The sequence below is a fragment of the Oncorhynchus keta genome, chromosome 4, assembly GCF_023373465.1.
Source record: "Oncorhynchus keta strain PuntledgeMale-10-30-2019 chromosome 4, Oket_V2, whole genome shotgun sequence".
Taxonomy (NCBI): Eukaryota; Metazoa; Chordata; class Actinopteri; order Salmoniformes; family Salmonidae; genus Oncorhynchus; species Oncorhynchus keta.
The window spans coordinates 83,893,364-83,905,871 of record NC_068424.1 but is presented as its reverse complement, the minus strand read 5'-3'; the positions used below and the strand labels follow the sequence as shown (position 1 = coordinate 83,905,871).

General features: G+C 48.7%; 1 protein-coding gene across 1 annotated transcript in view; it reads left to right on the top strand.

Annotated features, from left to right (window-relative positions):
- unc5a (unc-5 netrin receptor A) overlaps positions 1-12,508 on the top strand; it is a 641,788-nt gene that overhangs the window by 524,594 nt on the left and 104,686 nt on the right. The window contains 1 exon segment of the mRNA XM_052518001.1: positions 2,091-2,342. Coding sequence (XP_052373961.1) covers positions 2,091-2,342 — 252 coding nt within the window.

Below are 12,508 nucleotides of genomic sequence, written 5' to 3'. Positions count from 1 at the left end.
GTTCTAACTGGTTGAGGATCAGATGGGAACAGAGTTCTAACTGGTTGGAGGATCAGATGAGAACAGAGTTCTAACTGGTTGAGGATCAGATGAGAACAGAGTTCTAACTGGTTGAGGATCAGATGAGAACAGAGTTCTAACTGGTTGGAGGATCAGATGAGAACAGAGTTCTAACTGGTTGAGGATCAGATGAGAACAGAGTTCTAACTGGTTGGAGGATCAGATGAGAACAGAGTTCTAACTGGTTGAGGATCAGATGGGAACAGAGTTCTAACTGGTTGAGGATCAGATGAGAACAGAGTTCTAACTGGTTGGAGGATCAGATGAGAACAGAGTTCTAACTGGTTGAGGATCAGATGAGAACAGAGTTCTAACTGGTTGAGGATCAGATGAGAACAGAGTTCTAACTGGTTGAGGATCAGATGAGAACAGAGTTCTAACTGGTTGAGGATCAGATGAGAACAGAGTTCTAACTGGTTGGAGGATCAGATGAGAACAGAGTTCTAACTGGTTGAGGATCAGATGAGAACAGAGTTCTAACTGGTTGAGGATCAGATGAGAACAGAGTTCTAACTGGTTGGAGGATCAGATGAGAACAGAGTTCTAACTGGTTGAGGATCAGATGAGAACAGAGTTCTAACTGGTTGAGGATCAGATGAGAACAGAGTTCTAACTGGTTGAGGATCAGATGAGAACAGAGTTCTAACTGGTTGAGGATCAGATGAGAACAGAGTTCTAACTGGTTGGAGGATCAGATGAGAACAGAGTTCTAACTGGTTGAGGATCAGATGGGAACAGAGTTCTAATGAGGATCAGATGAGAACAGAGTTCTAACTGGTTGAGGATCAGATGAGAACAGAGTTCTAACTGGTTGGAGGATCAGATGAGAACAGAGTTCTAACTGGTTGAGGATCAGATGGGAACAGAGTTCTAACTGGTTGAGGATCAGATGAGAACAGAGTTCTAACTGGTTGAGGATCAGATGAGAACAGAGTTCTAACTGGTTGAGGATCAGATGAGAACAGAGTTCTAACTGGTTGAGGATCAGATGGGAACAGAGTTCTAACTGGTTGAGGATCAGATGAGAACAGAGTTCTAACTGGTTGAGGATCAGATGGGAACAGAGTTCTAACTGGTTGAGGATCAGATGAGAACAGAGTTCTAACTGGTTGAGGATCAGATGAGAACAGAGTTCTAACTGGTTGAGGATCAGATGAGAACAGAGTTCTAATTGGTTGGAGGATCAGATGAGAACAGAGTTCTAATGAGGATCAGATGAGAACAGAGTTCTAACTGGTTGGAGGATCAGATGAGAACAGAGTTCTAACTGGTTGAGGATCAGATGAGAACAGAGTTCTAACTGGTTGGAGGATCAGATGAGAACAGAGTTCTAACTGGTTGAGGATCAGATGAGAACAGAGTTCTAACTGGTTGAGGATCAGATGAGAACAGAGTTCTAACTGGTTGGAGGATCAGATGAGAACAGAGTTCTAACTGGTTGAGGATCAGATGAGAACAGAGTTCTAACTCGTGTAGTACTTACTGTTTGACAGACCTAGGTCAATTCCGACAGTTAAATGGTCTATTTTTTGTATCCCACCATTCCTCTCTCCCTCTCTTTCTCCCTTCACCCTGCTCTCTCTCTCTTTCTCCCTTCACCCTGCTCTCTCTCTCTTTCTCCCTTCACCCTGCTCTCTCTCTCTCTTTCTCCCTTCACCCTGCTCTCTCTCTTTCTCCCTTTACCCTGCTCTCTCTCTCTCTTTCTCCCTTCACCCTGCTCTCTCTCTCTCTTTCTCCCTTCACCCTGCTCTCTCCCTCTTTCTCCCTTCACCCTGCTCTCTCTCTTTCTCCCTTCACCCTGCTCTCTCTCTCACTTTCTCCCTTCACCCTGCTCTCTCTCTTTCTCCATTCACCCTGCTCTCTCTCTCTCTTTCTCCCTTCACCCTGCTCTCTCTCTCTCTTTCTCTCTTCTCCCCGCTCTCTCTCTCTCTCTTTCTCTAGCTGTGAGTGAGGACATGGCTCTGTACGTTGGCATGATTGCTGTGCCCCTCCCTCTGACACTAACAATCTCTCTCTCTCTCTCTCTCTAGCTGCCAATGGAGTTGAGGATGTGGCCCTGTATGTGGGTATTGTAGCCGTAGCTCTCTGTCTGACCCTCATCCTCATCGTGGTGGTCCTGGTCTACCGCCGTAAGAAGGAGGGTCTGGACGCTGACGTAGCGGACTCGTCCATCCTGACCACGGGCTTCCAGCCTATGGGCATCAAGCCGAGCAAGCCAGGTGTGTGGGCACCTCGGCACCGGGCCCCCCGCCCCCCTGGCCCCCGCCCTGGTACCCGCAGCAGTAGGATAATGCTCTTTGTTTTATTTTCTACCCTTCCTTCCATCCCTCCGTCAATCTGTCAGTCTGTACTATCCTCCATCCAACCTATACTGTACACCAAATGTGTCAACTGTCCCTTGTGTTACCTAGTCTCACCATAGTCATCTACTGTCCCTTGTGTTATCTAGTCTCACCATAGTCATCTACTGTCCCTTGTGTTACCTAGTCTCACCATACTATCTACTGTCCCTTGTGTTACCTAGTCTCACCATAGTCATCTACTCTCCCTTGTGTTACCTATTCACCATAGTCATCTTTTTGTGTGTGTGTCTCACCATGTCTGGGGCGGCAGGGTAGCCTAGTGGTTAGTGTGTTGGACTGTGTGTGTGTGTGTGTGTGTGTGTGTGTGTGTGTGTGTGTGTGTGTGTGTGTGTGTGTGTGTGTGTGTGTGTGTGTGTGTGTGTGCGTGTGTCTGTGTGTGTGTGTGTGTGTGTGTGTAGGGTCATAGACGTTGACCAAATAGTCTCCTATAGTATTCCCATCACATTGTGTAGTTTCTCTGTTGTCTACAGTCATCTGTCTGTACAGTACAGTATATCTACTAACATAGAAATGGTGTGTGTGTTGACTTGTTGCTCCTCTCCTCTTTTTAAACTCTGCCTGCTAAACCTCCTCTGAGTCGCCATTTAAACCTCCTCTGAGTCGCCATTTAAACCTCCTCTGAGTCGCCATTTAAACCTCTGAGTCGCCATTTAAACCTCCTCTGAGTCGCCATTTAAACCTCCTCTGAGTCGCCATTTAAACCTCCTCTGAGTCGTCATTTAAACCTCCTCTGAGTCGCCATTTAAACCTCCTCTGAGTCGCCATTTAAACCTCCTTGTGTTTAAACCTCCTCTGTCTCATTTAAACCTCCTCTGAGTCGCCATTTAAACTCCTCTGTCCATTTAAACCCCTCCTCTGAGTCGCCATGGAAGTTTCTCTACCTGCTAAACCTCCTCTGAGTCCCATGGAAGCCTTTCTAGACTCTGCCTGCTAAACCTCCTCTGAGTCACCATGGAAGACTCCTCTGAGTTACCATGTGTTTCTAGACTCTGCCTGCTAAATCTCCTCTGAGTCACCATGGAAGCCTTTCTAGACTCTAGCTGTCCTCCTCTGAATCACCATGGAAGCCTTTCTCTCTACCTGCTAAACCTCCTCTGAGTCACTATGGAAGCCTTTCTAGACCCTACCTGCTAAACCTCCTCTGAGTCACCATCAAGCCTTTCTGGCCTCTACCTGCTAAACCTCCTCTGAGTCACCATGGAAGCCTTTCTAGACCCTACCTGTAAACCTCCTCTGAGTCACCATGGAAGCCTCCTCTTAGTTACCATGGAAGCCTTTCTAGACTCTACCTGCTAAACATTCTCTGAGTCACCATGGAAGCCTCCTCTGAGTCACCATGGAAGCCTTAGACTCTACCTGCTAAACCTCCTCTGAGTCACCATGGAAGCCTTTCTAGACTCTACTGCTAAACCTCCTGTGTCACCATGGAAGCCTCCTCTGAGTTACCATGGAAGCCTTTTAGACTCTACCTGCTAAACCTCCTCTGAGTCACTATGGAAGCCTTTCTAGACTCTACCTGCTAAGCCTCCTCTGAGTTACCATGGAAGCCTTTCTAGACTCTGCCTGCTAAATCTCCTCTGAGTCACCATGGAAGCCTTTCTAGACTCTACCTGCTAAACCTCCTCTGAGTCACCATGGAAGCCTTTCTAGACTCTACCTGCTAAACCTCCTCTGAGTCACCATGGAAGCCTTTCTAGACTCTACCTGCTAAACCTCCTCTGAGTCACTATGGAAGCCTTTCTAGACTCTGCCTGCTAAACCTCCTCTGAGTCGCCATTTAAACCTCCTCTGAGTCGCCATTTAAACCTCCTCTGAGTCGCCATTTAAACCTCCTCTGAGTCGCCATTTAAACCTCCTCTGAGTCGCCATTTAAACCTCCTCTGAGTCGCCATGGAAGCCTTTCTCGACGCTACCTGCTAAACCTCCTCTGAGTCGCCATGGAAGCCTTTCTAGAGTCTGCCTGCTAAACCTCCTCTGAGTCACCATGGAAGCCTCCTCTGAGTTACCATGGAAGCCTTTCTAGACTCTGCCTGCTAAACCTCCTCTGAGTCACCATGGAAGCCTCCTCTGAGTCACCATGGAAGCCTTTCTGGACTCTGCCTGCTAAACCTCCTCTGAGTCACCATGGAAGCCTTTCTAGACTCTACCTGCTAAACCTCCTCTGAGTCACCATGGAAGCCTTTCTAGACTCTGCCTGCTAAACCTCCTCTGAGTCACCATGGAAGCCTCCTCTGAGTCACCATGGAAGCCTTTCTAGACTCTACCTGCTAAACTTCCTCTGAGTCACCATGGAAGCCTTTCTAGACTCTAGCTGCTAAACCTCCTCTGAGTCACCATGGAAGCCTCCTCTGAGTTACCATGGAAGCCTTTCTAGACTCTACCTGCTAAACCTCCTCTGAGTCACTATGGAAGCCTTTCTAGACCCTACCTGCTAAACCTCCTCTGAGTCACCATGGAAGCCTTTCTGACTCTACCTGCTAAACCTCCTCTGAGTCACCATGGAAGCCTTTCTAGACCCTACCTGCTAAACCTCCTCTGAGTCACTATGGAAGCCTTTCTAGACCCTACCTGCTAAACCTCCTCTGAGTCACCATGGAAGCCTTTCTGGCCTCTACCTGCTAAACCTCCTCTGAGTCACCATGGAAGCCTTTCTAGACCCTACCTGCTAAACCTCCTCTGAGTCACCATGGAAGCCTCCTCTTAGTTACCATGGAAGCCTTTCTAGACTCTACCTGCTAAACATTCTCTGAGTCACCATGGAAGCCTCCTCTGAGTCACCATGGAAGCCTTTCTAGACTCTACCTGCTAAACCTCCTCTGAGTCACCATGGAAGCCTTTCTAGACTCTGCCTGCTAAACCTCCTCTGAGTCACCATGGAAGCCTTTGAGTTACCATGGAAGCCTCTAGACTCTACCTGCTAAACCTCCTCTGAGTCACTATGGAAGCCTTTCTAGACTCTACCTGCTAAGCCTCCTCTGAGTTACCATGGAAGCCTTTCTAGACTCTGCCTGCTAAATCTCCTCTGAGTCACCATGGAAGCCTTTCTAGACTCTAGCTGCTAAACCTCCTCTGAGTCACATGGAAGCCTCCTCTGAGTTACCATGGAAGCCTTTCTAGACTCTACCTGCTAAACCTCCTCTGAGTCACCATGGAAGCCTTTCTAGACTCTAGCTGCTAAACCTCCTCTGAGTCACATGGAAGCCTCCTCTGAGTTACCATGGAAGCCTTTCTAGACTCTACCTGCTAAATCTCCTCTGAGTCACCATGGAAGCCTTTCTAGACTCTAGCTGCTAAACCTCCTCTGAGTCACCATGGAAGCCTCCTCTGAGTCACCATGGAAGCCTTTCTGGACTCTACCTGCTAAGCCTCCTCTGAGTTACCATGGAAGCCTTTCTAGACTCTGCCTGCTAAATCTCCTCTGAGTCACCATGGAAGCCTTTCTAGACTCTACCTGCTAAACCTCCTCTGAGTCACCATGGAAGCCTTTCTGGCCTCTACCTGCTAAACCTCCTCTGAGTCACCATGGAAGCCTTTCTAGACCCTACCTGCTAAACCTCCTCTGAGTCACCATGGAAGCCTTTCTAGACTCTACCTGCTAAACCTCCTCTGAGTCACCATGGAAGCCTTTCTAGCCTCTACCTGCTAAACCTCCTCTGAGTCACCATGGAAGCCTTTCTAGACCCTACCTGCTAAACCTCCTCTGAGTCACCATGGAAGCCTCCTCTTAGTTACCATGGAAGCCTTTCTAGACTCTACCTGCTAAACATTCTCTGAGTCACCATGGAAGCCTCCTCTGAGTCACCATGGAAGCCTTTCTAGACTCTACCTGCTAAACCTCCTCTGAGTCACCATGGAAGCCTTTCTAGACTCTAGCTGCTAAACCTCCTCTGAGTCACCATGGAAGCCTCCTCTGAGTTACCATGGAAGCCTTTCTAGACTCTACCTGCTAAACCTCCTCTGAGTCACTATGGAAGCCTTTCTAGACTCTACCTGCTAAGCCTCCTCTGAGTTACCATGGAAGCCTTTCTAGACTCTGCCTGCTAAATCTCCTCTGAGTCACCATGGAAGCCTTTCTAGACTCTAGCTGCTAAACCTCCTCTGAGTCACATGGAAGCCTCCTCTGAGTTACCATGGAAGCCTTTCTAGACTCTACCTGCTAAACCTCTTCTGAGTCACCATGGAAGCCTTTCTAGACTCTAGCTGCTAAACCTCCTCTGAGTCACATGGAAGCCTCCTCTGAGTCACCATGGAAGCCTTTCTAGACTCTGCCTGCTAAATCTCCTCTGAGTCACCATGGAAGCCTTTCTAGACTCTACCTGCTAAACCTCTCTGAGTCACCATGGAAGCCTCCTCTGAGTCACCATGGAAGCCTTTCTAGACTCTGCCTGCTAAATCTCCTCTGAGTCACCATGGAAGCCTTTCTAGACTCTGCCTGCTAAATCTCCTCTGAGTCACCATGGAAGCCTTTCTAGACTCTACCTGCTAAACCTCCTCTGAGTCACCATGGAAGCCTCCTCTGAGTCACCATGGAAGCCTTTCTAGACTCTGCCTGCTAAACCTCCTCTGAGTCACCATGGAAGCCTCCTCTTACCTTACCTCCTCTGAGTCACCATGGAAGCCTTTCTAGACTCTACCTGCTAAACCTCCTCTGAGTCACTATGGAAGCCTTTCTAGACTCTACCTGCTAAGCCTCCTCTGAGTTACCATGGAAGCCTTTCTAGACTCTGCCTGCTAAACCTCCTCTGAGTCACCATGGAAGCCTTTCTAGACTCTACCTGCTAAACCTCCTCTGAGTCACCATGGAAGCCTTTCTAGAATCTACCTGCTAAACCTCCTCTGAGTCACTATGGAAGCCTTTCTAGACTCTGCCTGCTAAACCTCCTCTGAGTCGCCATTTAAACCTCCTCTGAGTCGCCATTTAAACCTCCTCTGAGTCGCCATTTAAACCTCCTCTGAGTCGCCATTTAAACCTCCTCTGAGTCGCCATTTAAACCTCCTCTGAGTCGCCAGTTAAACCTCCTCTGAGTCACTATGGAAGCCTTTCTAGACTCTGCCTGCTAAACCTCCTCTGAGTCGCCATTTAAACCTCCTCTGAGTCGCCATTTAAACCTCCTCTGACTCTAGCATTTAAACCTCCTCTGAGTCACCATTTAAACCTCCTCTGATTTAAACCTCCTCTGAGTCGCCATTTAAAGCCTTTCTAGACTCTACCTGCTAAACCTCCTCTGAGTCACCATGGAAGCCTCCTTGAGTTACCATGGAAGCTCTGCCTGCTAAACCTCCTCTGAGTCACCATGGAAGCCTTTCTAGACTCTGCCTGCTAAACCTCCTCTGAGTCACCATGGAAGCCTTTCTAGACTCTAGCTGCTAAACCTCCTCTGAATCACCATGGAAGCCTCCTCTGAGTTACCATGAAGCCTTTCCAGACTCTACCTGCTAAACCTCCTCTGAGTCACTATGGAAGCCTTTCTAGACTCTACCTGCTAAACCTCCTCTGAGTCACCATGGAAGCTTTTCTAGACTCTGCCTGCTAAACCTCCTCTGAGTCACCATGGAAGCCTTTCTGGCCTCTACCTGCTAAACGTCCTCTGAGTCACCATGGAAGCCTCCACTGAGTCACCATGGAAGCCTCCTCTGAGTCACCATGGAAGCCTTTCTGGCCTCTACCTGCTAAACCTCCTCTGAGTCACCATGGAAGCCTCCTCTGAGTTACCATGGAAGCCTTTCTAGACTCTGCCTGCTAAACCTCCTCTGAGTCACCATGGAAGCCTTTCTAGACTCTGCCTGCTAAACCTCCTCTGAGTCACCATGGAAGCCTTTCTAGACGCTACCTGCTAAACCTCCTCTGAGTCACTATGGAAGCCTTTCTAGACTCTACCTGCTAAACCTCCTCTGAGTCACCATGGAAGCCTTTCTAGACCTACCTGCTAAACCTCCTCTGAGTCACCATGGAAGCCTCCTGGCTCTGAGTCACCATGGAAGCCTTTCTAGACTCTGCCTGCTAAATCTCCTCTGAGTCACCATGGAAGCCTCCTCTCTAGACTCTGGAAGCCTGCTAAACCTCCTCTGAGTCACCATGGAAGCCTCCTCTGAGTCACCATGGAAGCCTCCTCTGAGTTACCATGAAAGCCTTTCTAGACTCTGCCTGCTAAACCTCCTCTGAGTCACCATGGAAGCCTTTCTAGACTCTGCCTGCTAAACCTCCTCTGAGTCACCATGGAAGCCTTTCTAGACTCTACCTGCTAAACCTCCTCTGAGTCACCATGGAAGCCTTTCTAGACTCTACCTGCTAAACCTCCTCTGAGTCACTATGGAAGCCTTTCTAGACTCTGCCTGCTAAACCTCCTCTGAGTCACCATGGAAGCCTCCTCTGAGTCACCATGGAAGCCTTTCTAGACTCTACCTGCTAAACTTCCTCTGAGTCACCATGGAAGCCTTTCTAGACTCTAGCTGCTAAACCTCCTCTGAGTCACCATGGAAGCCTCCTCTGAGTTACCATGGAAGCCTTTCTAGACTCTACCTGCTAAACCTCCTCTGAGTCACTATGGAAGCCTTTCTAGACCTACCTGCTAAACCTCCTCTGAGTCACCATGGAAGCCTTTCTGGCCTCTACCTGCTAAACCTCCTCTGAGTCACCATGGAAGCCTTTCTAGACCCTACCTGCTAAACCTCCTCTGAGTCACCATGGAAGCCTCCTCTTAGTTACCATGGAAGCCTTTCTAGACTCTACCTGCTAAACCTCTATGAGTCACTATGGAAGCCTCCTCTGAGTCACCATGGAAGCCTTTCTAGACTCTGCCTGCTAAATCCTCTGAGTCACCATGGAAGCCTTTCTAGACTCTACCTGCTAAACCTCTCTGAGTCACCATGGAAGCCTCCTCTGAGTTACCATGGAAGCCTTTCTAGACTCTGCCTGCTAAATCTCCTCTGAGTCACCATGGAAGCCTTTCTAGACTCTACCTGCTAAACCTCCTCTGAGTCACCATGGAAGCCTCCTCTGAGTCACCATGGAAGCCTTTCTAGACTCTGAGTTACCATGGAAGCTAAACCTCCTCTCCTCTGAGTCACCATGGAAGCCTTTCTAGACTCTACCTGCTAAACCTCCTCTGAATCACTGAAGCCTCCTCTGTCACCATAACAGCATTCTGTGTTTGTGCTTCTGTCTCTGAGTCACTTTAAGTTTCTCTCTACCTGCTCTTCCTCTGAGTCACCATGGTTTCTAGATGATGTGGTTTTCTGTTGTGCTGTGTCACTATGTGAAGCCTTTCTAGACTCTGGTGGTTTCCTGTCACTGTGAAGCCTCCTCTTAGAGTCACCATGTGGTTTTCTGACTCTGTGCTAAACTTCCTCTGAGTCACCATGGAAGCCTTTCTAGACTCTAGCTGGTTTCCTGTCTGTGTCACCATGGAAGCCTCCTCTGAGTTACCATGGAAGCCTTTCTGACTCTGCCTGCTAAACCTGTCTGAGTCACTATGAAGTGGTTTCCTGTTAAACCTGCTCTGAGTCACCATGGTGTGTCTGTGTCTAGAAACCTCCTCTGAGTCACCATGGTTTCCTGTTGTAAACCTCCTGAGTCACCATGGAAGCCTCCTCTTAGTTACCATGGAAGGTTTCCTGACTCTACCTGCTAAACATTCTCTGAGTCACCATGAAGCCTCCTCTGAGTCACCATGGTTTCCTGTTGTAGACTCTACCTGCTAAACCTCCTCTGAGTCACCATGGTGGTTTCTGACTCTGCTGCTAAACCTCCTCTGAGTGGAAGCCTGTCTGAGTTACCATGAAGCCTTTCTAGAGTCTACCTGCTAAACCTCCTCTGAGTCACTATGGAAGCCTTTCTAGACTCTACCTGCTAAGCCTCCTCTGAGTTACCACGGTGTTAGAGATTCTGCCTGGTTTCCTGTTGTCACCATGGACGGTGTGACTCTACCTGTTAAACCTATGAGTCACCGTGGTTTCTGTTCTGCCTGCTAAACCTCCTCTGAGTCACTTAGAAGCCTCCTCTGAGTCACCGTGGTTTCTGTTCTGCCTGCTAAACGGTCCTCTGTGTCACTAGGAAGATGAGTCACCATGGTTTCCTGTTGTGCCTGCTAAACCTCCTGTGAGTCACTAGGAAGCCTCCTCTGAGTCACCGTGGTTTCCTGACTCTGCCTGTGACGGTGTGTGTCAGATGATGAGGTGGTTTCCATGTTTCTGGACTGTGCCTGCTAAACCTCCTCTGAGTCACCATGAGGTGGTTTCTGACTCTACCTGCTAAACCTCCTCTGAGTCACCATGGAAGCCTTTCTAGACTCTACCTGCTAAACCTCCTCTGAGTCACTATGGTGGTTTCCTGTTGTGCCTGCTAAACCTGTCTGTGTTTAGTCACCATGGAAGTGGTTTCCTGGAAGCCTGTCTAGACTCTGACCTGTGTTCCTTGAGTCACCATGAAGTGGTTTCCTGACTGTGCTGCTAACGGTGTCTGAGTCACCATGAAGCCTGGTTTCCTGTTGTGCTCTGACCTGTAAACCTGTTGAGTCACTATGGTGGCCTTTCTGACCCTACCTGCTAAACCTCCTCTGACCATGGAAGCCTTTCTGGCCTCTACCTGAAACCTCCTCTGAGTCACCATGGAAGCCTTTCTAGACCCTACCTGTTGTGCTGAGTCACCATGGAAGTGTCCTCTTAGTTACCATGGAAGTGGTTTCTGACTCTGCCTGCTAAACATTCTCTGAGTCACCATGGAAGCCTGACTGAGTCACCATGGAAGCCTTTCTAGACTCTACCTGCTAAATGAGGTGGTTTCCTGTTGTGCTGTCACCATGGTGCCTGTTCTAGACTCTGAGGTGGTTTCTGTTCACCATGGACGGTCCTCTGTGTTAGAGATGAGAGTGGTTTCCTCTGTCACTGTGCTTTCTAGACTCTACCTGTAAGTTCTGAGTTACCACGGTGGTTTCCTGTTCTGCTGTGAATCTCCTCTGAGTCACCATGGAAGCCTTTTCTAGACTCTACCTGCTAAACCTACTCTGAGTCACCGTGGTTTCCTGTTGTGCTGTCCTCTGAGTCACTATGGAAGCCTCCTCTGAGTCACCGATGGGTGGTTTCTTTCTGTCTGCCTGCTAAACCTCCTCTGAGTCACTATGGAAGCCTCCTCTGAGTCACCATGGAAGCCTTTCTAGACTCTGCCTGCTAAACCTCCTCTGAGTCACTATGGAAGCCTCCTCTGAGTCACCGTGGAAGCCTTTCTTGACTCTACCTGCTAAACCTCCTCTGAATCTGAGTTGTGTCTTAATTATAACAGCATTCTGTGTTTGTGTGCTTCTGTCTCTGGGACTTTATGTTTCTCTCTCTCTTTCTCTTCCTCTGTGTGTGTGTTAGAGATGAGGTGGTTTCCTGTTGTGCTGTGACGGTGTGTGTGTTAGAGATGAGGTGGTTTCCTGTTGTGCTGTGACGGTGTGTGTGTTAGAGATGAGGTGGTTTCCTGTTGTGCTGTGACGGTGTGTGTGTTAGAGATGAGGTGGTTTCCTGTTGTGCTGTGACGGTGTGTGTGTTAGAGATGAGGTGGTTTCCTGTTGTGCTGTGACGGTGTGTGTGTTAGAGATGAGGTGGTTTCCTGTTGTGCTGTGACAGTGTGTGTGTGTTAGAGATGAGGTGGTTTCCTGTTGTGCTGTGACGGTGTGTGTTAGAGATGAGGTGGTTTCCTGTTGTGCTGTGACGGTGTGTGTGTTAGAGATGAGGTGGTTTCCTGTTGTGCTGTGACGGTGTGTGTGTTAGAGATGAGGTGGTTTCCTGTTGTGCTGTGACGGTGTGTGTGTTAGAGATGAGGTGGTTTCCTGTTGTGCCGTGACGGTGTGTGTGTGTTAGAGATGAGGTGGTTTCCTGTTGTGCTGTGACGGTGTGTGTGTTAGAGATGAGGTGGTTTCCTGTTGTGCTGTGACGGTGTGTGTGTTAGAGATGAGGTGGTTTCCTGTTGTGCTGTGACGGTGTGTGTGTTAGAGATGAGGTGGTTTCCTGTTGTGCCGTGACGGTGTGTGTGTGTTAGAGATGAGGTGGTTTCCTGTTGTGCTGTGACGGTGTGTGTGTTAGAGATGAGGTGGTTTCCTGTTGTG